The 15,626-nt window shown below is 35.8% G+C and overlaps 1 protein-coding gene across 3 annotated transcripts in view; it reads left to right on the top strand.

The window, feature by feature from the left end:
* LOC106874430 (uncharacterized) overlaps positions 1-15,626 on the top strand; it is a 1,214,035-nt gene that overhangs the window by 1,039,234 nt on the left and 159,175 nt on the right. For all 3 annotated transcript variants that reach the window (XM_052978428.1, XM_052978427.1, XM_052978429.1), the window contains one exon: positions 12,630-12,844. In XM_052978428.1, coding sequence (XP_052834388.1) covers positions 12,630-12,844 — 215 coding nt within the window. The remainder of the gene's footprint in view (positions 1-12,629; positions 12,845-15,626) is intronic.

Raw genomic sequence — 15,626 nt, 5'->3', positions numbered from 1 at the left:
ATATATATATATATATATATATATATATATATATATATATATATATATATATACACACATATACATACACAGGTGTATAAGTATCTACTTATTTATCAAGCTATCTATTTATTTATACATAGATGTGTGTGTGTGTGTGTGTGTGTGTGCACGTGTGCATGTGTGTACTTGTTTCAGTTTTCCTTATAGTAGCAATTTGACTATGCTAAACTATAATTATTTACAGGCTGCAAGAATCAGATTATATCTAACCCTACAGCAAACTCCACCAAGGATCCAAAATGACCTAACAACCTCCTCATCTATGTAAAAACATTAAAACAACATAAAAAACAAACAACGAAATACAAAGCACTAGAAATTGATAACGAGTGGAGACTTAACTGGACAGTGAAATCCAATTTAACACAACAGGAGAATTTTCCTCATCTCTTGTCCAATGGATAGAGTTGTGATTTTGACACCCAAAGCAGGATTACTTTTTCTATTGATGGTAAACAACCTTAGAAAAATGATCAAATGCTATTTGGGAATGTAGAAACCACATTTTTGTATTAGGTCTACAAAGAATGATCATACATTGTCAAAATATCAATATATTCAGCACAATTAAAACATGTAAATCATTATAATCTCTTCTAAATATGTTATTCACTAATATACATTAGAACTATACTATAACTTACACACAAATCATACATACCAATCTGTATAGGGAAAATCAAAATTTTCATATCTTTTCATTTTTTTTTTTTTTTCTTTTCAAAGTTTCAGCTCAGAGCTGCGGCCATAATTTCTAACTACGAGGGTAGGCTGAAAAGATCATGGACTGACTATGAAGTAATGATGCTAGACCTATGAAATCTTGCATGCATTAATTTATTAATTTAAACCCTTCTTATTAATAACTGTATTGTTTCTTTCCAGGTAAACTGACATCTGACTGTTCAAAAGTAACTAGTAGCAATAATAGATAGGACGTTGTGATCACTGCGATACAGGTTCCCAGCCAAATGTTTTTTTTTAATGTTGGGAACAGATGGTAGTCAGATGGGGCCAAATCAGGAGAATAGGGATGATGATTAACCAGTTCAAAGTCACAGTCATGCAGAGCAGCCATTGAAACCAAGGACTTTGTGGTGGAGCATTTTCCTGATGAAACAAAGTCTCTTTCATCAGTTTTCTTGGGCATTTGTTCTTGATAGCTTTTTGTATCTACCTCAGCAAGTTGGCATAGTACTCTCCATGGGTGGTGTGGTCTTTTGAATGGTGTGGTCAATAAGCACAAAGCCTTTTGCATGCTGAAAAACAGGCCATCATCTTCCCTGCAGATGAAACGACCTTAGTCTTCTTTGGAGCAGGCGAGGAGGTGTGTTTCTACTGCATGGATTGTCTGTCTCCAGCTCAAAGTGATAAACCCAACACTCATCCTGGGTTAAGAAATGTTCAAGGAAACCAGCTGGATCTGCCTAAAACGATATCAGATTTTCCCGTGAAGTAATCAGCCTGCTGCGCTTTTCATCAGGTGTCAGAAGACAAGGCACCCACCAAGCAGAAATCTTTATCATGCCAAATTCATAGTGCAGAATATTCTCAACTATTTCATGGGATATGCTTATAGTATAAGCTATTTGACTTATATCAGTCACCTGTCATTCATCACCACATGGTGAATATAATTAGTGTTTCCACATTAGTGGCAGTTGCTGGATTCCAGACCTTAGGTCATCTTCAAGACTCTCCCTTCCTCTCCTAAATTCCACTGCCCACATTTGCACTGTTGATAAAGCTGGAGTGTCATCTCCTAATGTAGCGACCATGTCAGCATAAATGTCCTTGGGGGCTAAACCCTTTTTTTGCAAGTACTTGATAACACAATGATGCCGAATTTTGTCGATTTTCAAAAGAAGTCACTACTAGTTACTTTTGAAGTCTTCTTTGAACAGTCAGATCTCAGTTTACCTGGACAGAAACAATGCAATTATTAACAAGATGAGTTGAAATTAATGCATGCACGATTTCACAGGTCAAGCATCACTCCTTCATAGTCAGCCTATGAACTTTTCAGACCACCTTTGTAATATATAGAGGCAAAGAGATGGTTAAGAAACATGCTTTTCAAGCATATGGTTTTGGGCAAGAGTCTACTGATAGCCCATGCCAGATGAGTAAATTTGACAGATAGCAATTATGTGGAAATCCACCATATACAATGATAATAATAATAATTATTATTATTATCATTATTATTGCATTTTCTCTGCCTGTACATACTGAATTCAAACTCCACCGTGGTTGACTTTACCTTTCATCCCTTCAGGTCGATAAAATAAGTACCAGTTAAACACTGGGGTCAATGTAATCGATGTAAACCCTTCCAGTAAAACTGCTGGCCCTGTGCTAAAATCTGAAACCATTATTATTGTTGTTGTTGTTGTTGTTGTTGTTGTCGCTGTTGTTGTTGTTGTTATTCTTATGATTATTATTATTTATTTTTATTATTGTTGTCATTATTATTGTTGTTATTGTTATTATTATTATTATTATTATTATTATTATTATTATTGAGCAACACATGCCATCAAGGTGACACTGGGGTAAAATATACAAAGCCCAATATACCCATCAGACTACCCATCTGATAAGGGTACACCAGGCACAACCATATGTGCGCTACATGGTGATTTCATATCAAGCTAATGGGACTGTTTTCTTCAGGTTGAGTAGCCCATCCCACACAAAAGGTCCCTGAATAAGGGTTGTTTAAGGATGTTGAATGAAACACCCATGCTTCCACAGGCAAATTATTCAAATCCCAAAGAATTCCTCTCAACACATGGCTATGATGCTCCCTCACTACTTCTGCTCATGATCAGAAATGAATATATTGTCAGCCAGGAAAGGATATACTCAACTGGTTAAGGTCAAACAACTGACAAGCAAGTCTGTGGTACTGAGCAGAATATTTGCTGTAGCCCATCTTTTATACCAAGACAAAACATGTATTTGATAACACTTCCAATCAGTTAAAATCATAAGCCATGAGAGCCAGTGCCTGGTACTGCATCAGGGCATTTATCATTATTATTATAACCATTATCATTTATCATTATCATTATTATTATATTTTAAATGTGTTGGTGTCATTGTCAACCAGTTGTCAATCAGTGTTGGTTTGTTTATGTCCCCATAACTTGGTGGTTCGGCAAAAAAAAACAGACTTTAAAAAAAAATAAATAAATAAATAAAATAAGTACTGTGGTTGACTAAAACCTTTCATGGTGGTACCCCAGTATGGCCACAAACCAATAAATGATAACACAAATATATATAGTTTATAAATTAACTACATATTAATAAATATAACAATAAAAACATGTTTTGCTTCAAAGAGCAATATACAATGAGGTCTGACTTTCAGTGTGTTATGTTGTTGGCACTCCGTCGCTTACGACGTCGAGGATTCCAGTTGATACGATCAACAGAACAGCCTGCTCATGAACTTAACGTGCAAGTGGCTGAGCACTCCACAGACACATGTACCCTTCACGTAGTTCTCGGGGATATTCAGCATGACACAGTGTGACAAGGCTGACCCTTTGAAATACAGGCACAACAGAAACAGGAAGTTAGAGTGAGAGAAAGTTGTGGTGAAAGAGTGCAGTAGGGTTCGCCACCATCCCCTGCCGGAGCCTCATGGAGCTTTAGGTGTTTTCGTTCAATAAACACTCACAACGCCCGGTCTGGGAATCGAAACCGTGATCCTATGACCACGAGTCCGCTGCCCTAACCACTGCGTTATGTAATCTGGATTGTAAAGTGATGTACAAGGGAATATTGAGACATCATGGAAGAGAAGAGTGTACAAAATGATACTAGCACGTTTGCTCTTAGTGTCAGTGGAAAAAAAGAGACATGGAAATGCTAAATTGAGTGGTTGTTATACGAGGAGAATATAAGAAAAAAAGGAAGACCTGTCATTGAGATTGACAATTGTATGAGAAAGAGGAATGGAGGTTATGCAATTGGAGAAGGCTTAAATATCTAGCAAAGTAGATAACAGGAACTCATCTATATAGTCATGGATATGTTACACTAAAAAGCAGCAGCATCTTCAACTGCTATCAATTTTTTCTCAGCTCATTTGAACTCTGTTGTTCACATTCACTAAACTTTTGCATCCAGCAGAGCCTGCTTACCACATTTCTTTTGAATCTTCACACATCTTCCACATTCAATGCTCATTTTGCTACCATGCAACATAGCACTCCACATACAAGCCTCATACAGTTTGCTCTTGATTTGGAAAGAGAATCCTGTTGTTGTCAGAGAAAATACTTGCTCACAGAATCTTTTCTAGCCCTTTCTCATTCTGGCTGCTATACTTTTATAAGACCCTGTAGAAGCTGTTGTTGTTTAACCCTCACTCATTACTGATCAAGAAGACTTATAATGAGAAGCATTCTAGCCATAACCATTTTGTCTTTTCCTATACCTAGTTCTACATTATCCAATGTGTCCTTTTCTTAAGATTACAGGTTGCTATTTGATGGAATTTTTGTTGCTATTTTTAGCATGTCAAACAACCTTATATATATATATATATATATATATATTGTTGTACTTGGGGATGGTCATATTGCCAGTTTAGCCAATAAAATCACACGCACTGAATATTTGGTGTTAATTTGCTTCAGCTTTATATTACATTATATTACATTAATCCTATTTCGGCCATATATATATATATATATATATATATATATATATTGTTGTCTCTGGTCTAGTAGCCAGTTTGTGTGACATGCAGGTGTTACCTAAGATCATTATTGGTGGTATTTTGACCTCAAATCCTGCCCAGGTCAACTTAGCCTTACATCAACTTTTTTCTTTTTTCTTACAAGATGGACAAAAAGGGTTAAAAAATTAATAGTGCAGTATAGTTGATCATGGAACTGTTAAAACTTTAGATGAGATGTCTTACAGTGCTGTTTCACTCTTTTGTGCACTGACAGCATGTCTTACAGTGCTGTTTCACTCTTTTGTGCACTGACAGCATGTCTTACAGTGCTGTTTCACTCTTTTGTGCACTGACAGCATGTCTTACAGTGCTGTTTCACTCTTTTGTGCACTGACAGCATGTCTTACAGTGCTGTTTCACTCTTTTGTGCACTGACAGCATGTCTTACAGTGCTGTTTCACTCTTTTGTGCACTGACAGCATGTCTTACAGTGCTGTTTCACTCTTTTGTGCACTGACAGCATGTCTACATTGTCACTGGTGCCAAGGAGTTTTGGTTCTATAGTAGTAGCGTCTCCCTGGTACTGCAGTGATGGGGTTGAGAGTGGAGACACTTGCATGCATGGGAAACTGCCAATTTTCCACATTAATAAAAAAACAACAACTTTGCTCTGGCTTGGTCACACAGAAGCAGGTAAATAGTGTTCTACCATCTAAAATTGTTCGTTTTTAATCTATCAAATAATGGTGTCATCAGAAGGAATGTAATTTTCGTAGAGGAAAGGGAATATTGCTGGTTGTAAACTGAATGATAAGGTTGGTTGAATAATGATAAAACATTGCTATTAATTATTTTATCACTTCACAAACAGATGAAAGACAATGTCAGTACCAGAGGGATTTATAACCCAAAGTATAGAGACAAAACTAAATAACAGGCTAGAGACCCCTGCTGCCAATGTTAATCAATTAAATAGTGATATTTAGTAGTAGCTGTAATGTTTATGCCTTTTAAGAAGCAAGAGAAATACATTTTGAATTTTTGTTGCTGCTGAAGTATGATGTATACGTTGCTATGTTCCCCTCTATTCTTATTTAGTTATGTGTTTTTCTCTCTTTTTATAACTGGAATACTCTCAATGCCTTTATTCCTGTGATAAATTGATTGCTGTCTTATCAGTTATTGGTTTTAACAAGCAGAAGAGATATTTTGTATTCTAAGTTGGTAAAGCACAAATTAAATTTTTATATCACCTAGTTAAGATAGACTATGTGATCAAAATTGACTTTCTGTCACTGGACTAAGTAACACATATGGGTAAATGATCAGTAATTGATTTAGGTCTACATCAGGTCACTGCATGAAACCAATGCTATAAATTATTCATCCTTAGTATATTAAACAGGACTAATCAGTGTCACAGAGAAATGAACATTATTCAGGTTTTCTTAATTAACTCATTTCTCTACTTTTTATCCCTGATACTGCATCACCTCTTCTTATGCCTACATTAATCACCTTTCCTATGTTTTTTCACTTTGGAGTGTTAACCTGCTTGATCATCATCTTGCCCTTGTTTTCTCTACAGCTGTCAATTCACTTTCACTAGTTTCAAAAACACCTTCAGGCCAAGCCATTTTTTGTTTTAAATATTACATAAACAGAAAACCAGATAATTAATTTGTGTTGAAAATATCTTTTCTTGTTTATAAGATAAACATAATAGAATGGCAAAATAGTAAATGACTGGACCAAACGATTTACATCATCATAGAACACTATTTTTCCATGCTGGCATGGATTGGTCAAGTCTTACAAAATCTCACTGGTGCTTCATCATGTCCCCTGAAGTGACCCTTAATCTTACTCTCTGCTGTGATTCTTCAACACCTGGTGCACACAACAGAAGAGAACAAATAAGCAGAATTGTTACAATGGCAAAAAAAAAAAAAATTTGTGATATTCAGTTGTGTGCCTTTAAATACTGAGTTCAAATCTCACCAAAGTTAACTTACCCATTTATCCTTCCAGTGTTGATAAAATAATTATCACTCAAGTACTGGAACCAATTTAACCAGCTATATTCACTTACTACCCACCCCAACTTCAAATCATCATATTTAACCCTTTAGCATTCAGGTTATTCTGTCACATGTTATGCCTATTTAGTCAGATTGTTTTAAATTAATCATGTATTATCTTACAGCTTTGAGATTTTCATAATGTGATTGCTTATTTTAAGGTAGGTGTGAGAGGCTGGATCTGGCTAGTTTGAACATAAAATATGTTGAATATTTTGGCCGGATGTGGCCTGTTTGAATATTAAAGGGTTAAACCCTTGTGTCTGTGTTAGGATTCAACAGGTCACTTTCATCATCTTAAGTATAAATCCTATTGAGGATTAACTGCCTACTGACCCCTTACTTTACTTACTTAAGCCCTTCATTCCCCATGGCTCTTAGGCCATTGATGACTTTTCTCCCCTGTTCTCAACTATCAGTTGTCTTTTCTGCTTCTTTCCAGTTGGATCCCTGCTTTTTCAGCTCTGCCTCAGTATCCCATCTTCAGCTAATTTTTGGTGGCCTTTCTTCTGCCTTCCTTGTGGGTTCCAGATCAGAGCCACATGTGTTGTGCAGGGTGTTGGCCTCCTTTCAGATTTTGCTGCATTGTGCCAGTGGCATGTAAAAAGCATCCACTACACTCCTGGAGTGGTTGGCATTAGGAAAGGCAACCAGCTGAAGAAACCATGCCAAATGAAACTGAAATCTGGTGCAGCACACCAGCTTACTAGTCTTCAGTCAAACCATCCAACCAATGCCAGCATGGAAAACAGATGTTAAATGGTGATGATGATGTCATGTGTTTCTTTGAGGGAAGACCCTTCTCTTCCAGGTTTTGTTGGTTTTGAATTGTCATCAAGACTTCAGTAACTTTGCATTTTCTAGATACAGGTGTTGGTCCTATGGAAACCGATTTTTTCCTCCAGGATGAGATGGTCCATATAAGTCTGGTTTCAATCCTTAGACCTTCCTAGCATAGGAGGCCCAACTGGGAGATTGCACTACACTGACATAACTCACAAGGGTCATCGAGGCACACAGGTAACCACACAGCAACAAGGACTGGACCTTGTGGTAGGCCTGCCATTCAGTTTGGGTCAAATAAGATACATATTAGTCTATGTACTATGTCCCCTCCTACACTATGTATTTCTCTTTTGTCTCCCTTAGAAATTAATTGCCAAGGAACCCTTATCAGTCAGCCATCTTATAAACTCAATTGTAGTTGTCTAGTTTCAAGTCAAAATTTTGATCAAGGGCATTCTCACTATGACTACCCTGTCATTTTGTGAGGATGTCTTGGACTACATTACTAAATGTGTTCTTCCCTTTTTTAAGAATTTAAGATGTAATTTGAGAGAGATTTGCTTACTATTTCTATCAGGTTGAATAACTACATGGAGCTCTCTCATCTTGACGTAGATAATTATATTTTGGAGTGAATATGTTGCAAAATTTCTAAACTATGATAATATTAAAAAAATACGGTATAATATAACTTTCATTTGTTGTGAGATGTCTTCAAGCAAGCTTCTAAACTAAATTTACTTGGCAGGTCTTCCAGATCACTCATCACCTTCCAGGGATATTCTTCCACTTTTGAAGCACCTGTACCACTTGAAAAATTGTGTATGACCCATTACCTCATTGCTGTAAGCTTGTTGAAGCACTTTTGATGACTCTGTAGCAGACTCCCAAGTTCAATACAAAATTTCAAGTTGGCTCCTTGTTCCAACTTTATGTCTATGACAAAATCACAGTCTACAACATACACATGATTACAAAAACACTAATTTAACAACACGCGAAGCAAACGCATCTATATCACTTGGCACACTGTCTCATGAAGATCACTGCTAGCTATCACTGTGCATGCAAATGTGTGCTGCCATCTGTTGGTGCACTACAAAACTAGACCAGGAACTTTATGATGCTACCTCATAATTTTATGAAATGGATTTAAGGCTATAAGTAATCATCATCATCATTTAACGTCCTCCTAATATTGAAAATACAAGATAACTGGTTCTGTACCTATAGAACAATTTTCATGAAATATTTTTTCTAAGTGGGAAAGAAAAGGGGAATGATTGGAAAGAAACAAAATTTGTTCCAATTTTAGAAAAAATACACATACCTAACCTTAGAGACATTGATGTTAACTATACATAACTACCAATTGAAGAAGTTGCAATCTGTATTCAATTTTTGTCATATTACTTCATCATGCTTAGTTTGATATGTTAGCATAGTAAGATAGTTTTATATAGTACAACTAGTTGGTCATATAAAATGATCAAAGAACATTTCACATGATAAGATAAAATTCTAAGAAACCAATTTTCTTTCTGCCAATACTGGTTGCAAATCAACTGTTCAATTCACATATGAAACACAGCAGTTTAGTGTACCCTGATTACTGGTCAAGTAACACACACAGTACTTTGAGACCCCTTCCTATTCAATATCCATCTACATTTATAATATTTGATGTTTTTGTTTTAGAAGCAATTTTGATTTTTTGTATCTCTCTTTTAAATGAACAGAATGAGATACTAATATTGATCCATATACATTACCATTGTGAAATAGCAATCATTTAAGTCTTCAAAGAATCAATAAATAACCTCCAGACATTAGTTTGCTATTCGATTCTTAGATAGCACGTCAATCTTGAACTGTCCTTATACAAATCTAGATCATATTCCTCTGTAAAAAAAAAAATTAAAGATTGCACAAAATATTTCTTGCACTTCTAACCAGGCAAAAAATAATAAATTGTTTTTCCTGCAGTATACACCCCAAAAGATCTACAGATTCTATGGACAGATTCAAATCCCCAACTAATTCATTTAGTTCAGTTTATGTTAAAGGCTTACTTATGCTTTGGTAATCTTCTTCGGGTTACTTAAACAATGTTATTATCTGAATTTGACTGAGAATGTGTATTATGCTGATTTGAACTGTCAGGTAACTGAGTGAGTAGAATGCTTTAGCTGTGGGGTATGGGTTTGATAGCTGATGAAGATTTGGGTACTGAAAAATTTCTTTGTTCCAGGTATTTAACAATACATGAACAGAGCTATCAATCAGTATAATTTATAGAGTCATGTTTTCTACCATGGCTCCAATTCCATATGTATGACAATCCTAGAAGCCAAACTTTTTACCGTGATCTCCTAATTTTATTCTGAAGTTGGTATGATAAACTCTTTATATTTTGGTTTTAATTTTCAGCAACAAATTCAGTACTCAGTACATTATATAGCAAAATATATTTTGCTTATTGATGTGACCTCTTGAAGCCATTATCAAAAACTGTAAAGTGAATTTATGATTTATGTCTAAAATGCCTGTGAAATAAATATACACATAAACTTTTTGCAGATAATACTATGTGTGGTATTTAAGTTCAGAAAATATACATTTAAAAGCTTTTATTACATGTTATCAGTTAATGTGATAAATGTCCAAAGAGGATATCAGTAATGAGAAAATATTTTTAAAAATTGTTTTATTAATAGCTGCAAAAAGCTGATGATAGGAGAAATGGATATAAGTTTTTCATTTGGCACACCAAACAGCATTAGAATTGCTTCTCAGATTTGATGTAGTCTGCTGTTATTTATCTTTAATTTACCAAAACTCAAAATGATATGGTTGTTGTATGTAAATTTCCAACAGTATTAAACTATCATCATCATTTAACATCTGTTGTCCATGCTGGTATGGGTTTGGATGGTTTGACCAGAGCTGGCAAGCTGAGGAGCTGCAACAGGCTCCAGTCTAATTCGGCATGGTTTCTATGGTTTGATGCCCTTCCTAATGTCAATCACTTTACAGAGTGTACTGGATGCTTTTATGTGGCATCACATGAGCACTTTTATGTAGCACCAGCATGAGTGCTTTTTATATGGCACCAGCCCAGGATTCTTGCAAGCCAATCCTCTTTATCAGAGTGACTGGCTCCAAACACTTCTACTGTAGTGTATAGGTCTTCTTGAAACTAGCTTTCAGAAAACTATATAACTAACCTCTGTTCTAAAAATATTTATTATTCATAAAATTGCAAAGACAATTATTGAATGCAGAAATAGTGATGCAGCAAAAAAATGTTCTTGTATGTGAGTGTTTTTTTTCTTCTTATTTATTTATGTTTAGGTGCAGACATAACTGTGTAAAGAAGTTTGTTTCACAACCATGAGGTTTCAGATTTGACCCGATTGTGTGATACATTAAGTGTCTTTCACTGTAGTTTTGGGTTACTTTCTGAGTATATTTGGTAGAAGCAAACTATGTAGAACTCTGCCACACACACACACACACATACGTACAGTCACACACGCACATACACACATGGCATATAGTATAATGCTTGTGTGCAAAGGGTAATGCTGCATGTTATATAAGATGTGAGGAACTCCAAAAATTAGGAAAAAAAAGATAAGTGGTGAGCATGCCCTACCAGATATGTAGTTTTGTGTGTGTGAACAATAAAGCACTAAAAGCCAAGAGAAAAACTGGGTATAAGAAGAATCCAGAGTAGTGTGTGAGAGAGAAGACTGTGTTGGTACAAGCATGTGATTAATATAGAGGCAGTTGGATGTAGAAGATCCATGCAATGCACCAGAAGGATTATGGTTGAAGCACACTGAGTATAGGAGGGCTACAGCTATCTATGAAGATATTTTCTCTCAGACAATTCCACAGCATCGTGCCTTTTAACAGTATGTATAAATTTAGTATGATATACAAATGGTGATTTTGGTGGCAAACATGCTGGAGACTCACCCAATCCTACACACTAAACATGACAATTGAGATGACATGAAAAGCACAAACATAAACATTCGCATATAGACCCATACCTTTACTAATATACTCAGAAAACTACACTCCTGAAATGTGCTAACACACAAATAACTTGGCTTTGTGTAGCCCAAACCAGTATGAAAATTGGTATAAAAATGATTAAACTTTGAACTTCTTTCTTTTAACACCTCAAATGTATGATATTTTCCCTGTAGATGGAGGGAAAATATCAACAAACATTATTTTGAGCCACCGAGCCCCTAGAAACAGCTGCTGGATTTGTAATACCTTTCTTCAACCCCTTAAATCTCCTATATCATTTGTATTTTGTGTAAGGTGGACCTCTTTGTATGTAAACATATATACATTTGTTGTATTTCATGTATTTAATATACTTTATATGTTGACCTGTGTAACTCACTTAAGCCTACATTTACTTCTAAAAACGATTAATATATATAGTCTCACATGTGTAATAAGTGAGTGGAAAATATTTGATTAACTTTGATTGTCTTTGCAATAAGAAGACAAAATCTCACTTTAGGGATTTTTAAAATCCAGAAGTAAAAGAGTTAAGTCTTATATCAGAGAGTCCACATTTTTGGAATATCAATATGCATGAACATGCATGTGTGTTTGTGTGTGTGTGTATGTGTGCGTAAGTGTGTGTGTAAGTGTGTGCTTTTATAATTGTGTATACCAGTGTGCAACCAATGTGTCAAGATGCTTCATTTTAATGTAAAAAAAAGTAACTTAGACATTCAATAAACAAAGCTCAATAAACTATATACCAGACTGAAGTACATTTTAGTATGGATATGATTGACTAAAACCCTTAAAGACAGTGGTCTAGCATGTCCACAGTCCAATGGCAAACTAATAAAAGAATTATTTAGTTTCCCTTGATGGATAATTATTGATTTCTGCCAAAATTCTAAACCAAAAATCACCAATTATCACCAATTTTTAAATATTATCTATGAATAACCAGAGCTACTTTGTACTTTTCTTGACAGGTCTTGTAACGAGGGTAAATACATTTGATCTTGGCTTAGAACAACAACAGCGACGGAAAATTTGTGATGCAATTGCAGCAGCTAGTATTGTGCATAATTGTGCAGGAGTTGATACAACTCAGAACAGGTTCATGGGAATGCAACAGTTTCAACATTTCCTGGAAGATTATCAAGAAGAAAGTGTGGATAATGAAAGAATTTATCAGCTGATTCAGGTCTGTAAATCTACTGACATTTTTATTCTAATTGTCATAAATTAAAGATCAAGAAAGAGAGAGGGGGGGAACTAGATGGGTTGTAGTGTTGTTTTAGATGTGGGATCACAGTTCTTTTATTTTAAAATTTTAGCGAAATACCCAGTTACACAGTTGTAGTTAAGGCTAAAGTAACATGTTTAGTGTAGTTCGACAAAAATTATTTTAATCAACTGAAAAAAAAAAATTACTCTCTAATGAAAAAAGTCATTAACTTTTTTGTTAATGTTATTTCTTCTCAGGGAAAGCAAGGTAAAGAACTCTGAAATTGAAATTGATATAAAATTTAGAAAAAACATGCAGTGAGTAATTTGTATTATGGTAAATGTGGTGACAATTGCAGACACATTTCAGTTTTATTAAATCTCTTGGCATTTAACTCAAAGTAGTCAGCAACTTCAGGTACCTTGGATCTAAGGGACAAGCCTGAAGTGTCTGCAACAAAGATTTTCAAGGTAATCAAGTATTTGAAAGTCAACAAGTCTGACCTTTACTTCACTTGGTTTGCTTCATGCTCTTGCTTGATGAGGCTGGGGTCATCCCAGGTTAGTGGTCCCAGAGAAGTCATCATGGCAGTCCCATGTCAGTCCCTCTGCATCCTGGCTTTCTTTAGGACATGTGTAAAGAGCATTCCTCTCCATGGAGGTGAAACATTGACTAGGAAGAAAAGTTTTCAAGATCATCTTAATAGTGCTCATACTAAGCTTTTCTTGTGGGTTCAAAACATCTCATGGTCAGAGCACAATGTTAAAGAAGAGATTTAAGAATACATTCTGTCTATATCTACTATTGTTGCTCAATGCAGAGTAGGTTCTGCAGAATATTGCAATCATGGTGAACAAGCCATGATGATTTGGAGACTTCTGTACCCTAACAGAGGACAAAGACCACTCAACAACATTAATGTTGTTAACAAAGACACACATATGAAATTGAGAATCTAGTGGCATGGTAAAATGCATCTTCATTGCATCTACTACAAGAATAACATGCTAAGCATAGTCCATTAGATTATAAAATGGCTTTGAGAAGAAATAGATGTTTTTGTTAAGAGTATCCACTGATTATGCAAATTGAAATTACATGGAAATTTTTTCAAGAGACGTCTTCTGCTCAAAGTAATATGTTTCAATTTCCATTGCATGTCTCTAATTTCTATTCAATTCATATTTCAGAGTCATCTCACTTGCCTTCAGTAAGAAACATTAATGACTCACGTTATAGGTTTAATTTCAATTGATCAAAAATTACTTTTGACTCAGCATATTAAGTATAATAGCTCACACTTAACTATATATTTTTCATGAATAGAACATCCCTTAGGTATTTTCCACAGTAATCATTTTAACTTGCCAATATATTTGTACATATCTAAGTCTTGGAAGTTCCTCATTTTCATTCTGTAGCCTTCCTGCACTCCTTGCTAGACAAAACTTTAAACTGAACAGCAATCACATCAAATTCGTCAGCCAAGACAGGATGGTAAATGTAATAGTTACTACCCCTTCTCTCCCTTACTAGCTCATAATAAAATAAAATGGACTTAATAAAATAAGGTCTGGTTGATGAAAGAAAAATTAGATTTGAAAGAATGGCTCCTGATAGAAAGAGCATTACCAGAGTATGGCCACATCATCATCGTCATTGTTTAACATCCACTTTCCATGTCAGTATGGGTGATTGAGAACTGGCAGGCTGGAAGGTTGCACTAGTCTTCAATCTGACTTGGTAAAGATTCTACAGCAGGCTGTATACCCTGAGAGTGAAGTGGGTGCTTTTTACATGCCATCAGCATGAGAGCCAGTCAGGTGGCACTGACATCAGCCACACTCAAATGGTACTTTTTACATGCCACCAGCATGGGTGCCAGTCAGGCGGCATTTGCATCAGTCACACTTGAATGGTGCTTTTTACATGCCACCAGCATGGGTACCAACCAGACAATGTATTGAAAAGACACCCATATAGATTGCATATGAAATACTAAAGAGTAAATTTATTCAATAAAATCGCCATTGGTTTCAGCCAGATAACTTTGGAATCTCCTGCAACTCTTCTGGACAGTCTCCTTGTTTAAGTTGGTGAATGCTGCCATAATCTTTGCCTTCAGTTCATCTTTGGTGTTAGAAGGAGTTTTGTTGGTCTCTTGCTCAACTGTGCCCCACACATAATAAACAAGGGGGTTGCAGTCTGGGGAGTAAGGTGGTCAGATGTTAGGGGTGGTGTGGTCACAGAAATTGCCTGACAGCCAAGACTGAGTTCTCCTGCTTGTGTGGCATGGTGCAAAGTCCTGTTGACAGACATAGGGTCTTCTAGCAGCCACTCTCTTGACCCAGGGCAGCACTACCTCCTCCAGGCACTTGATGTAGGCCTCTGTGTTGAGTCTGAGGCTGTGTGGGAAGATGAATGGAGGCATAGCATCGCCATGACTAGTGATCACTCCAAACACTATGATGTTGACTGGATGCATGATTTTTATCACTCAGTATACATCCTCAGTTTGACACCCAAACACTCTGAAATGTTAATATTGGAGCTTCTGGCAAGAATGCTAAACAGTACAGTATGTTGTTTCCAAATTTCTGGAAGAGTGACTTGCGTTATGGTTCTATTTTTTTCACAGATGGTGCCCAACTGACCCTACTATACTGTGTAGAGAACAAAATCAAAAACAAACAATGCACATGCGCAAAATAAAAAATGAGAACTGGCGACAGTTTACCCATTGAACCCTGTATATATA

This window comes from Octopus bimaculoides, chromosome 2, assembly GCF_001194135.2.
Source record: "Octopus bimaculoides isolate UCB-OBI-ISO-001 chromosome 2, ASM119413v2, whole genome shotgun sequence".
NCBI classification, from domain to species: Eukaryota; Metazoa; Mollusca; class Cephalopoda; order Octopoda; family Octopodidae; genus Octopus; species Octopus bimaculoides.
The sequence above is the reverse complement of the archived record's forward strand: the minus strand, read 5'-3'. Positions and strand labels throughout refer to the sequence as shown.